General features: G+C 36.9%; 1 protein-coding gene across 3 annotated transcripts in view; it reads right to left on the bottom strand.

Moving 5' to 3' along the window:
* The window catches only part of LOC150086917 (VWFA and cache domain-containing protein 1), a 464860-nt gene that overhangs the window by 344400 nt on the left and 102772 nt on the right, over positions 1 to 17688 (bottom strand). For all 3 annotated transcript variants that reach the window (XM_090372820.1, XM_090372822.1, XM_090372821.1), the window contains exon 6: positions 9798 to 9942. In XM_090372820.1, coding sequence (XP_090228946.1) covers positions 9798 to 9942 — 145 coding nt within the window. The remainder of the gene's footprint in view (positions 1 to 9797; positions 9943 to 17688) is intronic.

Raw genomic sequence — 17688 nt, 5'->3', positions numbered from 1 at the left:
ATATATATATATATATATATATTGTGTTCTTATTGAAGATTATGATAATGATATCTGGTCAAGTTTACAGTATTAGGTATTTGTCAGTTGTGCAATGTTAATGCTATTGTACATACACAACAACATAGTATAAGCAGTGCATAGCATTATTACTGCATTAGGATATAAGTTTAGTAGAGTATTTTTAATTATATTGAATTTGAACAGAAAGTCTGCCTCATATCTGAGCAGCAAAACAAACGACTCAAGGAAAGCCATGGCTAGGGTGAGAAATGAGAGGGAGGTGGCTGCCCTCTTAATAGCAGCCATATGAAATGTAGTTATTTCTTCATTCTCACTTGTCCTGTTTTGTATATATTTAAGGTATTTATCTTGTACTGCTTTAGCTATTTCTTCATTCCATATCTTTAACCCCTCTTCTTATAGTTTTTCCTAAATTGTCCTAGTGTGTCTCTTTTGCTATCTTTTGAATTATATTTCGTGTATTATTCCATTCTTCTTCTATTTGTTCTCTCTCAAATGTTTTACTTATTTTTTCTTTAATTCTTTTTCATATAAATTTTGTATACTTTCTTCTTGAAGTAGATATACTTTATAACACAACTCCTCCTTCCCCTGTTTAATAGCTTTTCTCTTCTTCCATTTAGCCCATAACTCTATTTTTGAAGCCACTAAAAAATGATCTGAATATCATATCCTCTAAACACCCTAGTATCTCGACATTGTTTTGCTAATTTTTGATTTACTATTACATAGTCTTATTGATTGGGTACCTCTTGTCGACCATGTATATTTATGTATATCACATTTTCTAAAAAATGTATTTATCTTTGAATTATTAAATGTTGCAAAATCTCTTAATTTATATCCATTTCCATTTACTTTATTTTCTCCATAACATTCCATAATATTTTTTACTGGCTTATTCCCTACCTGAGCATCATAATCTCCCAAAATAACTACATGGTCCTTTTTATATTCTTATCTAGTTCTTTTTGTAACTCTAAATAAAATTTATCTGTTTCTTCCTCTTTTCCATCTTCTGGAGCAAAAATTCCAATCATACATGAATAACCTCTGTCTAATTTAAATCTTACTGTTATTATTCCTTTATTTATAAATGTGTAGCACTCTGTATTTTGTTTTCCATTTCCGATCTATTAATATTGCTACCCCTCCACTAGCTCTTTCTTTTTGATCTTCTCCACTGTATATCATTGTATAAGAATCATAATCTTTTGTACCTTTTCATACCATCATCAATATCATTAATAAATACAGAAAACAACAATGGACCAAAACCTGAACCCTGGAGGACACCACTAATAACTTTAGTCCATGAAGAGCAATATTCATTGATTACCACTCTGTCTTCTCCAACACAACCATCCCTATATCCATAGCAGCAATTTGCCTCCAATGCCATACTGCTCCAATTTGTGCAGAAGTCTTCCATGATCAACAGTATCAAAAGCCTTTCTAAGATCCAAATATATGATATCAAAATTATTCTTTGCATCCAGTTCCTTTGTGACCACATCATACTATCCAAACAAATTTGTCCGACAACACTTTCCCTTAACAAACCCATGCTGTGCCTGAATTATTACTGCAGTCTTGTCTAGATAATCCTGCAATGCTTCTTTAACCAGTGACTCCATTATTTTACCCAGAAGAAGTTAAAATATTAGGTCTGTAATTACTTGTGTCGCCCTTTGATCATCCTTTGTGAATTGAGGTCACATTTCCACATCTCCAGTCCATGGGTACCTCCCCTGAGTTCAAGGAAACTCTCATAAATACGGCTAAGGGTTTTCTTACTTCCTTTGCTGCCTCCTTTAATATAACTGGATAGATCCCGTTCACCCCAGGTGCCTTTCTTATGTTTATCTTCAACAATGTCTCCTCCACTTTACTCTCAGTTATTACAAAATCATCTAGCTCACTGTCAGAGTTTAATTCACCTCTGGCATTCCCCTCCTTGAATAACTCCTCATATGTGAATGTTGATGCAAAATACTCATTTAGTTTGTTAGCTACCTGAACAGGATCATCAACAGTTGAACCATCGATATCAAGTGGACCAATCTGATTCATCCCCTTCTTTCCAGACTTTACATAAGTAAAGAACGCTTTGCTGTTTTTCTTTGCATCCTTTGCCAAAGATTTCTTGTAATCTGCCTTTGCCTGCCTAACCTCCTTTGTGACTTTGTGACAGACTAGATTATCATAGGCTTCCATGTCACCTTTTAATTTATATGTATCTCATGCATTTTTCTTCTCTGCCACATGTCTCACTAGTTCATCTGACATCCATTTAGGCCTAAACCTTGAATAATATTTCTTAGTTGGTATGAAAAGTCTAGTAGCTATCAAGATTAATTCTTTGAATGCTTCCCATTTTGAATTTTCTGTTGGTAACATTATCAGTTGGTCCCACCGAATAGAATTTAAGTACTGTCTCAGACGACCGTAGTTGCCTTTACAAAAGCAAACGCCCTTCCCTTTACCGCTGATAGTAGTCGCCTCTTTGAGTAAATCCCACTTCGGCACACTGTGATCACTGCCACCTAGTGGTTCTCCTTTATCTGCAGATTCTTAATGCATGAAGACTTACTACTGATAATCAGATCAAGTGTATTATTCCCTCTAGATGCCTCTTGAACTTGCTGCACAAAAATAAATCCACAAAAGCCTTGCTAGTGTGTGAGTGACCAACCCACAAATTCCTGTAAATATCTAGGAAATTAAAATCCCCCATTATAAGACACTGATTTACTGGCCCACTCTATTTTTCCGTACAGTTGTTTATTATGCTCATCAGAATCATTAGGCCTATAAAACACTCCTACTCTCAATTTTGCTTTTCCCGGTGCTTATATCACACCAAACTGACTGAACACTGCACTGTCCTGCCATGTCGACTGGCTGTACTTCATTAGATTTTATGTGATTTTTAACTAATAGCATAACCCCTCCTCCTTTCCTATCTTGTCTATCCTTCCTGTACACATTGTACTCCCCAAATTCTAGTCTTGCATTCCTTATATCTGTGTGACACCAGGTCTCTGATATCCCAACAATATCTGCCTTTGATGCTTTCACCAACACCTCAAATTCATCAAATTTATTTACCGAACTCCTAGCTTTGGTGTAATGCAAGTATACATGCACCTGTTCCTATTCTTAACTACCCTAACATAGCCCATGTATTTACTTGTTCCACAATGACTCCCAGCAGTCTCTGGAATCCCCCGCACCTTGTTTTCCAGGCTGCTGCTCCTTCCAATAGAAGCAGTGCAAGAATTACTTTCAACTCTACCAGCGAGCAGCTACTGTTAATCTATTAGTATATACATACTAAATAGATTAATATGTATTAGATTAGTACTAATAGCTAGCAGTTTTCCGACCCACCTAACACTGCCTCAATAGCATCAGCAAATATTCTTGCACCCTTTCTATTTAAGTGTATCCCATCCCTGTAGAAAATCTCTCCTGTTAACAAGCACAGACCATGCTGAGAAAAATTCTACCCCACAAGCCTTGCACAATCTCTCCTGGGCAGAATTGATTGACAAGTCTCTCCTCATATGCTCCTTCCTATCGTGTCTGGAAAGAATTGCACACTTTAAAATTTAACGGTAACTCGCAACTTTTTTTTCAACATTGATCTTTACTTGTCTGGTAAGTCCACAAATCTCCTACTCGTAATGTCATTAGTGCTGATGTCTGCTCAACAACGTCAAACTTTTGCTCCTGGCAGACAAACCCTGGTTCTATTCCACCTATCCTTTTTGCACAATATATTTCTTGTCACCCTGACAATAGAGTCACTGACAATAACTAGCTCCTCTGGGACCAGCGGATTCGGCCCTGAAGGTTGCCACTGTGCTGTCTGATTTTTCAAGTGCAAGTTCCGGCATTGATGTAGGCAGCTGAAAGCTTGATGGTTCCCCTAATTTAAGTCCTTCGCAGGCACCTACCCTGTCCTTCAAGCTCTCATAAAGGCCCTTAACAACACTGAGGTGGCACCTAACTTCTTCACACTGCTTACCAAGCACGCACAAAGACATCCCCCTTTGGCAACATCATGTCCTGTCCAGAAAGTCTGCAAACATTTCGCAATTTGCACATTTCTTTAGGCTGTGACGCATTGGAGAATCGCCCCCTTCGGTTCTCCCCCAAGCCACAGCACTCCTGCAACGTTGTGCAGATTTCTCTGCTGCTCTAATCTGGGCATGATTTCCATTTAAATATGATTTAATTTATTAACAATGAAAATTAATAAGGTTAATAAATTTAATTGATTAATTTACTATACTATTCTTGACTATACACTACTACACTAAGCTAATGCAGTAATAAGTATTCTGATATATAGTTTTACCTTAGCTATCAAATTCAAAATATACATTATCAAGTTATATAGCATAATGGTAATGATCACAATGCTAAATTAGTTATATCCTTAGCTAAATACAAAAGATATATGCCCAAAAAGTGACTAAAACCTTCAAAATACTTATTTATTACAATTAAAATCCTACTATTCTTCTACGCTTTGATATTCTAGCCAAAACATCAATACGATGTTTTCACTGGCACATCTTTCATTTGGCAAATGAAAGATGTGCAAATGTATCCCCAGTTCACAAATGGCGATCGAAGGGTGACACAAGTAATTACAGACCAGTTAGTTTAACTTCTGTTCCACGTAAGACAATGGAGTCACTGGTTAAAGAAGTGTGCACTGGACTAGATAGCGTAAGGTCTAACGGAAAACTAGATAGCGAGTATATAGTAGTATCAATTAATCAGTAAAATTTATTAATCTTATTAAATTTCATTGTCAATTGAATTGTACTTTAACTAAATAAATGTAGCGACCTAGTTTTTACAAACGTAACATCATAAATTAATATGTATAAGTTGACATGGGAAAAGAAAGTCATATAACGTAACTCGGAGATAACATTCAATACCAAAATACATATATATATATATAGTGTTATAACTGCATTGGGATATAAGTTTAGGATTATATTTTGTAGTGGAATTTTATTGAACCTGAATAGAAATCATGACTCAAACCAGAGCAGCAAAGCAAAAGGCTCAAACTAAAGTGCTGTGGCTCGGGGGAGAAGTGAAGGAGGCAGTTGTCCTCTGAATCACAATCTATTGAAATGCACTGCTTGTTTGATATTTGTGGGGCAATCAGGAATGGAACATGATATTGCCAAGGGGAATGTCTTTGTGTGTGCGCAATGTAAGGAGCGTGAGGAAATCAGGCACCAACTCAGCACTGTTATGGGCTTATATGAGAGCTTGAAAGACAGGGTTGATGCCCTCGAAGGATTTAAATTGAGGGCCCATCAAGCTCTCAGCTGCACACATCAATGCCAGAGTTTGCACTTGAACATCAAGCAACACAGCAGCAAATCCCAAGGCAGAATGCGCTAGTCCCAAAGGAACTAGTTGTTGTAGGTGACTCTATTAAGGATAGATGGAATAGGACCAGGGTATGTCCGCCAGGGGGAAAGGTTGATGACGTTGTTAGAGCAGATATCATCTTTTAAGGGCACAATTGTTGTACACATTGGCACTAATGATATTAAGAGTAGGAGAACGGCAGAATTACTTAACAAGTACAAGTCAATGCTGAAAAAAAAAAAAGCCATGAGTTAGGGTTGAATTTGAAAGTGTCTGCAATTCTACCCAGACATGAGAGGAGGGAGTATATGATGACAGCCTTGTCAATCAATTCGGCCCTGGAGAGACTGTGCAAAGCTCAATGGGTACAATTTTTCTCAGCCTGGTCTGTGCTTGTTAACAGGAGAGACTGCTTCTACAGAGATCAGATACACTTAAATAGAAAGGGTGCAAGAATATTTGCTGATGCTATCGAGGCAGAGTTAGATGGGTTGGAAAACTGCTAGCTTGGGGGGGATACATAGACTAATAGATTAACAGTAGCCGCTGGCAGAGGTAAAAGTGATTCTTGCACTACTTCTATTGAAATGCAATTGAGCAGCAGCCTGGAAAGCAAGGGAATGGGGATTTTCATGACTGCTGGGAGTCATAGAGGAATAAGTAAATACATGGGTTGTGTTAGGGTAACTAAGTGTAGAAACAGGTGAATATATACTTGCATATACGGCAATGCTAGGAGTATAGTTAATAAATTCGATTAGCTTGAAGTGCTAGTCAACACATCAAATGTAGATATTGTTGGGATATCAGAGACATGGTGTCACACAGACATAAGCAGTGCAGAACTGGAATTTAGTGAGTAAAATGTGTACAGAAAGGATAGAAGGACAGAAAGAGAGGAGGGGTTATGCTGTTAGTTAAGAAACACATAAAATCTAAGGAAGTGTATTCAATTGATATTGATGGACAATGCAATGTTGAGTCTGTTTGGTGTGACATAAACACTGGGAAAGGAAAAATGAGAGGCCAAATGAATCTGATGAGTATAATGAGCAATTGTGCAGAGAAATAGAGTGGGCCAGTAAATCAGAGTGTCTTATAATGGGGGATTTTAATTTCCCAGAGATTGACTGGAATTTGTGGGTTGGTCATTCACACTAGCAAGGCTTTTGTGGATTTACTGGATGATTGTTTTCTACAGCAGCATGTTCGGGAGGCAACTAGAGGGAGTAATACTCTTGATCTGATTATCAGTAGTGATTCTTCATGCATCAAGAATCTGCATATAAAGGAACCACTAGATGGCAGTGATCAGTGTGCCGAAGTGAGAGTTACTCAAAGAGGTAACTACCATCAAGGGTAAAGGGAAGGGTTTTTGCCTTCGTAAAGGTGACTACAGTGGTCTGAGACAGTATTTAAATTCTATATGGTGGGACCAACCGATGATGTTACCAACAGCAAATTCAAAATGGGAAGCATTCAAAGAATTAATCTTGGAAGCTACTAGGCTTTTCATACCAACAAAGAAATATTGTTCAAGATTTAGGCCTAAATGGATGTCAGATGAACTAATTAGACATGCGACAGAGAAGAAAAATGCATGAGATACATATAAATTAACATGTGACACAGAAACCTATGATAGATATAAGCTGGTAACCAAGTTACAAAGGAAGTTAGGCACCTCCGTAGCCAGGTAGGCAGGAGCAGCAGTGCGTAGCACACGCTTCTTGATTAGACTGGGGTTCGAGCCCATGACCACCAAATATGAAGGATGTGGAACGGTCAGGGAATGACCACCGCATATCCGCGGAGCAATATGATGCTAATGCCTTAGATGCTAATGCTCCTAAAAACCAAATAACAAACAAACAAACAAGGGAGGTTAGGCAGGCGAAGGCAGATTACGAGAAATCTTTGGCAAAGAATGCAAAGAAAAATAGCAATGCATGCTTTACTTATGTAAACTCTAAAAGGAAGGGGATGACTCAGATTGGTCTACTTGATATCAATGGTTCAACTGTTGATGATCCTGCTCAGGTAGCTAACAAACAAAATGAATATTTTTGCATCTACATTTACACATGAGGAGTTATTCAGAGAGGGAAATGCAGATGGTGTATTCCAATCTGGCAGTAAGCTAGATAATCTTGTAATAACTGAGAGTAAAGTGGAGGAGAAATTGTTGAAGATAAACATAAGAAAGACACCTGAGGTGGATGGAATCTATCCAGTTATATTAAAGGAGGCCGCAAAGGAAGTAAGCGAACCCTTAGCCATAATTATGAGAGCTTGCCTGGACTCACGGGAGGTACCCATGGACTGGAGATGTGCAAATGTGATCCCAATTCACAAAAGAGGATCAAACAGGTAATTATAGACCTGTTAGTTTAACTTCTGTTCCAGGGAAATTAAATGGAGGCACTGGTTAAAGAAGCATTGCAGGATCATCTAGACAAGATTTCAGTTATAGCTCAGACACAGCATGGGTTTGTTAAAGGGAAGTCTTGTCTGACTAATTTAATTGGATACTATGATGTAGTCACAAAGGAACTGGATGCAAAGAATAACTTTGATATCATATAATTTGGATCTTAGAAAGGCCTTTGATAATGTTGCACATGGAAGACTGCTGCACAAACTGGAGCAGTGTGGCATTGGAGGCAAATTGCTGCTATGGATAAAGGGATGGTTATTTTTGTTATTTTGGTTTTTAGGAGCATTAGCAACTAAGGCCATATTGCTCCGGGATATGTGGTGGTTATTCCTTGACCTTTCCGCATACTCCGTATTTGGTGGCGATGGGCTCGAATCCCGGTCTAATCAAGAAGCGTGTGCTACGCACTGCTGCTCCTTCCCACCTGGCTACGGAGGCGCCACTGCTATGGATAAAGGGATGGTTGAGTGAGAGAAGACAGAGAGTGGTAATCAATGGACACTGCTCATCGTGGACTAATGTTATTAGTGGAGTCCCTCAGGGTTCAGTGTTGGGTCCATTGTTCTTTTCTGTATTTATAAATGATATTGATGATGGTATATCAGGCTTAATATTCAAGTTTGCAGATGATACGAAGGTTGGCAGGGTTGTTAATGACAGTACACTGCCACAACAGGAATTAGAAAAGTTGAGCAGATGGGCTGAGAGATGGCAAATGAAGTTTAACATTGACAAATGTAAAGTACTACATATGGGTAATGTATCAACTCTGTGGTACCACACTGACAGTGGTAGAGAATGAAAAGGACCTGGGGGGTAATTGTGCAGGCAGATATGAAATTTTCTGAGCAGTGCAGATGGTGTGCAAGAGTAGTTCATGATGTCTTGTCAATGATATACAGGAATTTTTCTAGCAGGGATAAGGAGATGATTATCCCCTTGTATAAGGCAATGGTCAGGCCACACCTTGAGTACTGTATACAGGTCTGGAGGCCTCATTTTAAGAAAGATGTAGAGCTGTTGGAACGAGTACAGAGAAGGGCAACAAGATTAGTGAACGGAACAAAGGGTTGCTCTTACGAAGAAAGGCTTAAGTTTTGCAAATTACAGTGTCTGGAGACTAGCCACCTGCAAGGTGATCTGTTTGAGGTGTATAAAGCCTTGAATGGTTTGAGCATGGTCAATGCTGATGGGATTCTTCCTCTTGATAGCTTAAATAGATTCAAGGCACAACTTGACAAACATTTGGAGTGATTTGATGAGTGAAATAAGATTTATTTATTTATTTTTTTTTTTATTTTTTTTTTTTTTTGCTAATGCTATATAAGCTTGCTTTCTTGCATCATATGCCATTGCTAATGCTAATGCTAACGCTAACCTTAAATAAAACAGTAAATAACTAAAATGAACCACTCAGAAGGGGCCACTAGGCCTCAGCTAGGTCATATGCATTATGTTACAAAAAATTTCCATATCATAAAACTGTTTTAATATTAATTATATAAGGATCTTAATTATCTTGATTATATACATGGTAATAATGTTTGAGAAATAATAATTATTTAACCTATTGAATACTTTAAATGAAAGCTTATATCCACTTGAGACTTATGATCATCAAATGCTACTATTAAAATAAAAAAATGTAAATAATCAAAGCAACAAATCCAAAAATCCCTACAAATGAAGATTATATAATTACGTATATTTTTCCCCCCTACTTTGATATTTAGTTCCAAAAAGTTAAATTTTCAAAGTCAAAAGAAAACACTCTTTAAATAATAACAAAAACAACCATTGGTATTTAAACAATTAAATACAGTACACCAATGAAAAGTTATTGAATAGTAGCATAATATTTTATCACTTACTATTGAAATATGTTTTTAAACAATAAAAAGCAGTAATACAACTAATTCTAATATACCTTGTCATTATGAGATAGTTGCGATAATACATGCTTGCCAACAGCCTTAGCAGTAGATAATTGCAAGGCACTCAGTGAATTACCATGATCAATTATGATCACAATATATTTAGTATAGGGCTGAATACTGGCCAGAAAAACATCTCTGAAATAAAGACACAAAAATAAATAAATAAAAAATTAATAAACAAAATGAAAGAAATTAGTACTTAGTTTGATATAGTGATAGAAGTTTAATTAGTTATAGCAGTCAGTTGCTTTGCCAATGTAATTTATAAAACTTTTGTTTTTAAAGTTTTCTTAAACAGTGAAAACTTGACACAATTTCATGTACATATTTGCCATCTATGAAAAGAATTAAAATGTTGTTATGCAATATAAAATTCATAATTTTGTATTTCTTAAATATTTTTTGCAAGTCTAAGAAAACTTGTGCAATTTACTTTGCCCATGGGGTTGCAACAGTTTGCACATTCCCTGAATACAAACTTACATCTATATGTAAAAATAGATATACAAATAAGCTGCAATTAGAGGAAGGATATATTAAAAATGCATTTGCAGGTAGACAGCAATGCATATTTTGTTTTTAAAAGTATAATTTAAATAAAAAGAAAATTCCACAATATTTTTCAAACATGACACACAAATATGAGCAAGGATTATGTTACAAAATTTCATGTACATATTTGCCATCTATGAAAAGAATTAAAATGTTGTTATGCAATGTAAAATTGCATAACAGTAACACAGGGGACAAATGATTCTCTGCAAACCTCGTCCTCTAGAGCAGGGCCATCCAACATACATCCTTATGGACCATTTATTTTTATTTACACACACACACACCATAATCCTCATGAATATTTCAGTATATTAAATACTATTGTTCTCAACAACTCAATCACCGGCGCCTCCGTAGCCAGGTGGGAAGGAGCAGCAGTGCGTTGCACACGCTTCTTGATTAGACTGGGGTTCAAGCCGGTCACCACCAAATACGGGGGATGTGGAAAGGTCAGGGAATGACCACCACATATCCCGTAGCAATATGGCCTTAGTTGCTAATGCTCCTAAAAACCAAATAACAAATAATCAAAACGGAGCCAAAAGAATACTGGTATTTTTGTACAAATAAAGCTGATTGAGCTATTTTTTTGGACTACTTTGGTATTACTGCCAAAAAAATCCATACAATTTAAACTTCCAAAACTTCATGACTTAATAAAAAAAACACTAAAATAAATTTCACAAACAACTAAAACTTCATGACTTATCAATAAAAAATTCATGTGGTCAGGTGGATATCTCTGAAGTAAAGGGACAGGTTGCATTTCAATATTAATGCTAAATGGCTCTTGAGCCTATCCCAGACATTCTGTCAGCTATGCCAGGCAAGCTGTGCTTGTTATCCAGGAGTCTAAAACGCTGATGGAACTTATATTCGAGTGACACTCAAGTTAAGTGGACCCAATTTCAACAAAGTCCGAACAGGCTGTAACAGCCAAATCCCCTGCCTGCACCTTCACGATGGTGGGACTGTCCCAGACATTCTCTCAGACATGCCAGGCAAGCTGTTCTTGCTATCCAGGAGTCTAAAACACTGATGGTACTTATATTCGAGTGACATTCAAGTTAAGTGGGCCCAATTTCGACAAAGTCCGAACAGGCTGTGACAGCCAAATCCTCTGCTTGCACCTTCTTCTTTTTTTTTTTTTTTTTGTAGTTGTTGGCGCATCAGCTTCTGTGGTCATAATGCACCTCTCAGGGTTTTTGCAATACTTTGATCCAAGCCCGAGGCGGGATTTGAACCCGCAACCTTTGGGTTGCCAGGCAGGCACTATATCCACCTGGCTTGCATGGTCGGCTCTGCACCTTCACGATGGTGGGACTGTTAGTAATCCTGGGTGTAACCCCCATACTCAAGCACACTGTGGGTGACCACCCAAGTGTACCAACGTAAGCAGGAGTCGAGGTATGGACGCCATGCCACACAGAGGAATGCCGCCACTCTGTGTTACCAGGCAATACTAGATGGTAGACGACTCTTATCAACCGGTGCAATACAACCACTGGAGCCCATGTTTTAGTCTCTAGAGCTACGTTCCGGTCAACCCTCTTCCATCTCGCAATATGATTGATGTCTTTTGAGGTTATGATTAACACCATGGCGAGATCCAAACTTTCTTACATTTTGAAGGTACAGCTCTAAAACGGTGTTCATAGGCCGGCCAATAGTCAGTACACTGGAAGGAACCTATTGGTAACTCTCTAGGAGGCTTCCAGATCAGCTAATTTATAATCTTGCTGCCTTTAATCGCCAGATAGTGATTTGAGGGAGACAGTTGTGTGTATGCAGGGGACATTGTTGAAGCCATGTTATGTCAAGGATCTGGGTATATTCTTACAATGTGTATGCCATATCCAAATATTTCATTACTTCATACCATATAGCATGACCCCCCCCCCCCACTTTTTCTTACTATTGAATACACCATGAATTGTCAAACTAATTGAGCAAACTTATGTGTGAAAAGATCTAAACCTCCCAAACACTTCCTAGTTCATTTCACAAATATACGTGGTCTCAATTCTAATCTTAATGGTGTCAATTTCCACTTGCAATCTTCCAAATCCAATGTACTTTTTCTGACAGAATCTCAGTTATTGGTTGATTCAACCACTGCTCATCTCAGTTGCCCGAATTATTCACTATATGATTCCATTTGCCTCAAAGGTGGTACTTGTGCATATGTCCATTCCGATATTCCTTGTCAGAGACTTGATAATTTGGAATCTCCTCTTTTCAATCTTCTCTGCCTTAAAATCACTCTAACTCATTCTGTCAAATTCATCTGTTGTCTCTACCGTTCTCCCAATTCCACTAATCACTTGGAACTCTTTCACTTCCTCTCTTTGCAACTTGACTTTCTCCAGTCAAACTTTCCTAACAGTGAGATAATTTTCCTTGGAGATTTTAATGTTTACAACTCCAGTTGACATCCGTTTTCTAGTCACACAAACCCAGCTGGTCAAGATGCTGAGGCTTTTGCTATTACTAATGATCTCGCACAGATTGTTCATTTACCTAACATAATACCGGACAATCTTAACCATACAGCCAATATACTTGATCTTTTTCTCACAAACAGCCATTCTAAGTACACAGACGATATAAGTGATCCTTTAGGCACCTCAGATAAGTTATTGTTATTGTTTGTTATTTTTGGTTTTTAGGAGCATTAGCAACTAAGGCCATATTGCTCCGGGAATATGCGGTGGTCATTCCCTTGACCTTTCCGCATCCTCCGTATTTGGTGGTGACGGGCTCGAACCCCGGTCTAATCAAGAAGCGTGTGCTACGCACTGCCGCTCCTTCCCACCTGGCTACGGAGGCGCCCCTCAGATAAGAACTTGGTGAATGACTCTTCTCCAATGGAGCCTCTATCTCATAGCTATTCCCAGCCTCGTGTTGTTTGGCATAACAAGAATGCAAAATGGGATGACCTAGGAGATTTCTTTTCTTCTTTTCCATGGTCAGATTATTGTTTCAAAACTTCTGATGTCAACGTTTGCTCGGATCGTGTCAGAGAAATTATTCTTGTACGAATGGAATCCTCTATTCCACATTCCACCTTAAAATCTCATCCTACATCTAAACCTTGGGTTTCCAATAAATGTATTCAAGAGAAGAATGTTGCATATTGTAATTCGCTTGTTTCCAATTCTTCAGTTTCATTTTCTGCATACCAGAGCTCACAACAATCATAAAGGAATTATTAATCAGTCCAAACTAGTTTTTATTATTATTAGCCATATAGTGCAAGGAAGCCTGAGGCTAATGCTGCACCAGCCAAAAAAAATTTAAGTTACACTGTGACAGAGAGAAAGAGAAGAATGATATCCAGCTCAGGACCTTGAACAGGCTAAGAGTAGAAAACTTGCTTCTTGCCCTAATGATAGCCAAGCATTCTGGTCTCTTTTGCCAAAGATATTGGCTGCAACTATTTATTGCCCGTCTCTGCTCCCACTTCTGTCAAAACCAGATGATTCTATTGTCACTTCAGCCAAGGATAAAGCTGACCTGATAGCATCCCATTTTCCTTCCAACTCACGTATTAATGATCTTGGTAAAACACCTACCACCATTCCCAGCACACTCGTTCAATGTCTCCTGTGGTCTTCTGTCAAAAGGATTTTGACAATCTTGATGCTAAGAAAGCTCCAGGTCCTGATGCTATTTCTCCACTTGTTCTCAAAACCTGCACTCCTGAACTTACTCCTGTTCTTTGCCGCCTTTTTTCAATTTCTTATTTCAAAGGTGTTTTTCCTTCTGCTTGAAAATTTGCTCACATCCAGCCAGTTCCTAAAAAGGGCGGCAAATCTCTCCCATCCCATCCGTATCACCCCATTGCAATTACTTCTACTCTTTCTAAAGTAATAGAAAAATCAATTAACCGCTAACTCTTAAACTATCTAGAAACCTTCCGTCTAATCAATGATCGCCAGAATGGATTCCATCAGTGTCGATCCACTGGTGATATTCTGGCTTATGTTACCCATTTATGGACTAATTCAATGGAAAGGTTTGGTGAAACATAAGTAGTTGCTCTTGACATCTCAAAGGCTTTCGATTGTGCTTGACACAAAGGTCTTCTAAACAAGCTTCCATCTTATGGTTTGCCAACTGTTTTTAGTAATTGGTTATCCAGTTTTCTCTCTGATCGCTCACTGAGGGTGATGGCAGATGGCTCTCTGTCTTCTAACTTCTCCACTAATGCCGGTGTCCCTCAAGGTTCAGTTCTTTCCCCAACTCTTTTCCTCTTGTATATTAATTATCTTCTTCCATTGACTGGAAATCCTATCCACAGTTTTGCCGATGATAACACATTGCATTCCACTTTCGATTTTGAGAAACCTTATCCTGCTCAATCAGCTTCAACTTCTCGAAAATCTGCTACCAATTCCTTAAATGCCGATCTTCAGACAATTCTCCAGTGGGACAAAGACAACTTAGTTGATTTCAACCCTCCTAAAACTCAGTCTTGTCTTATATCTCGCTAAAAGGATTCTTCTGCTCCTATGCTTATCTTTGATGATACTCTGATTTTATCTCTTTTGGTGATTACCCTGACTTCTCATCCCTCTTGGCACAAGAACATTACAAATATTGCTTTCTTTGCATCTAAAAAACTTGGGTATTCTTTTTCGTTCTTGGCATTACTTTTAAACAGCTGTTCACTCTGTACAAATCAAAAATCTGCCCTACAATGTAATATTGTTCCCACATCTGGAGCGGAGCCCCCAAAACCTCTCTCAGGCTTCTAGATTCCATTGAGAACAGGGCAGTTAGGTTAATTAATGACTCATCTCTAACACCCTCTCCACCTTCTGTCTGATAGATATTCTGTTTTTGCTGCATGCCTTTTCTATGGATACTTCTATGGGCACTGTTCTTCTGAATTGGCTTCTATAATTCCAACTCTCTCTTTCAAAACAGTCCGAACACGTGCCGCCATCAGCCATTTACTGTCCAACTTCAAATTCACAGAACCAACTTTTCATATTCCTTGTTTATTCATTCAACTGGCGTTTTCTGGAACAACCTTCCTTCATATGTATTTCCCGAAATTTACAGTCTACAGAAGTTCAAGTCTAATGTCAACAAATATCTTCATTCGTCTTCTCAACCTCTAACCCATGCATGGTACTAAGTACTGTAGGTTCTAATACCTCACGTGTTTGGGGGTTTTCATAAAAAAAATATATATATATTATATAAATATCCATTTCTTTCTTAAAAAATTCACAGGACAGACAGAACAGACCAGACCAGACCAGACAGACACAGCTATTTTGGTTTCATTTTTGAAGAAAACCAAAACAGCTTCTTATTCAAAGTGTTAAATTATTTTGTGAAACATTTTATCCTTTTTAAATGATGAATCATGCCTATGGGGGTGGGGGGGGGGTACTCAAAGTGCAATTTCCATTCATCTGCAACCTTTAAAGGTTGCAGATGAATAGAAATAGTTGTAGACTGTGTAGATTTATTAGAACTTTGAATTGTTTTCATATGAAATTTCAATCTTGAAAAATGAAAAATATGTGAATAAATCACTTGCAGAGAGAATTATGAATCCACATTAAATATATTTGGTGTATTATTACTGTTTGAAATATATTGCTTATGTCGTTATCAATTTTGCTGTTTAATGAAATATTAAAAAAACACTTGCTTTATTATTAAACTTCACATGTAAATGCTTATATGATGTGTAATACCATGACATACATGTTACAATTAGGAGCGATAAAAACCAAACTTTTAAAAAGAAGAGGTTTTGGAATTAATGTTGTAGCTTTATTGTTAAGGAAAAATCACAGGGAATTATTTCAGAATATTTGTATATATCTACAACTGATGTTAATATATGCAGAAACAAATAAATCACTCAACTTAGAGATGAAATCTTCCAGGATTGTCACTTATTTATCAATTATTTGTGAATGAAATGGGCTAAGGATAATTCCCTGAAAAATTAACTTCTAAACTGGAAGCCAGTTATCAGGCATTTATGAAAGAATTTGTAGGTATGTTAATCATTTTTTTTTTTTTTTAATATAAAAGATACTACCAAAACAGATTAATGTAAAGAAGTGGCTTTTAAGGGTTTTAATGAAGACTGTTAATGCCTTTCTTTACTCTGTTTATTTATTCAGGCTGTAAAGCTTGAAGGATAAAAAATGTTTTATTTAAATGTAAAGCTTCACTTTCATTTATTTAAATGTAAATATATATTAAGCTTCAATTTCATTTATTTAAATGTAAATATATATTAAGCATTTAAGATGGCTACCAAATGTGATAAAAAAAATAAGATTTCTTTTAGACCATATACATATATATGCTTTGTATCTATTTGTTTGTATATCCTGTAAATAATACATATCAAAATATATTCTCTTATTTTTTTAGAGAAGGCTGTCATTGTGTAATAAGCAAAAGAGCACTATACAATTAATAAAAAATCTTTCCAAAGGACATGGCCAAAATAGGCAATTTCCTATATTTTTTTAAGAAATACTCTTCCTGGGATTTTAAGGTTAAAGGGGAACAGGAATTTTTGGGATAAAAAGAAACTGTTAATAAAAGTTCATTAAAATGACTGTATGATATGGCAAATTTTGTAGTCTCATGAAAGAAGTTCAAGTATAGTGTTTTATATATATCTGATATTAAAAGAAAAAAAGATCACATCAAAAACAGATGGAAAATGTAATATTTTTAGGTTGGTTCAAAAGAACCATTAAAAGATTTCCACTTTCCAACACATTATTCCTTCTGCTCACAAGACCAAAGAGAATAAAGGTAAAATGTTTTTATAGAATGAAACCTTTTTAATTCCATCAATATAATTGACACTTGCTATGCACGACAAGCAATGAAAATTATAGAACTATTTGGTTGTTTCTGAAACAATCAAGTGAAGAGGTAATTAAAGCAGTATTTCTTAGTGTGTTCTGTTCACTCTAAATAAATAAATTTCCCTTTATTTTTGAAATATGACCAAAAACAGAAAAACTTACACAATTCATTGTGACTATGTAACATACTGAAGTAATTATTAAGGGCAGCCAGGTTTTCAGTAACACAATGGACCTTTTGAATTTTGTATTTTATTAAAAACTGAGAATGTGGTCAAACCATGATTAAGATCATCATCATATTCAACGTGCCACCAAGGCAATAAAGCCCAGATGCAATAATTGCAATGGACCACACATTTTTCATGGCAGCATATGGCCTCAAATCCACAACTGCCTTACTTCTGGCCACATACACTTACCACTGGACCACAACCAGCCTTTCTGCAGGTCAAATGAAACCTAC

This window comes from Mastigoproctus giganteus, chromosome 4, assembly GCF_048544385.1.
Source record: "Mastigoproctus giganteus isolate SK-2022 chromosome 4, ASM4854438v1, whole genome shotgun sequence".
Taxonomy (NCBI): Eukaryota; Metazoa; Arthropoda; class Arachnida; order Uropygi; family Thelyphonidae; genus Mastigoproctus; species Mastigoproctus giganteus.
Note: the sequence above shows the minus strand (reverse complement) of the source record. Positions and strands in the feature narration are given on the sequence as shown.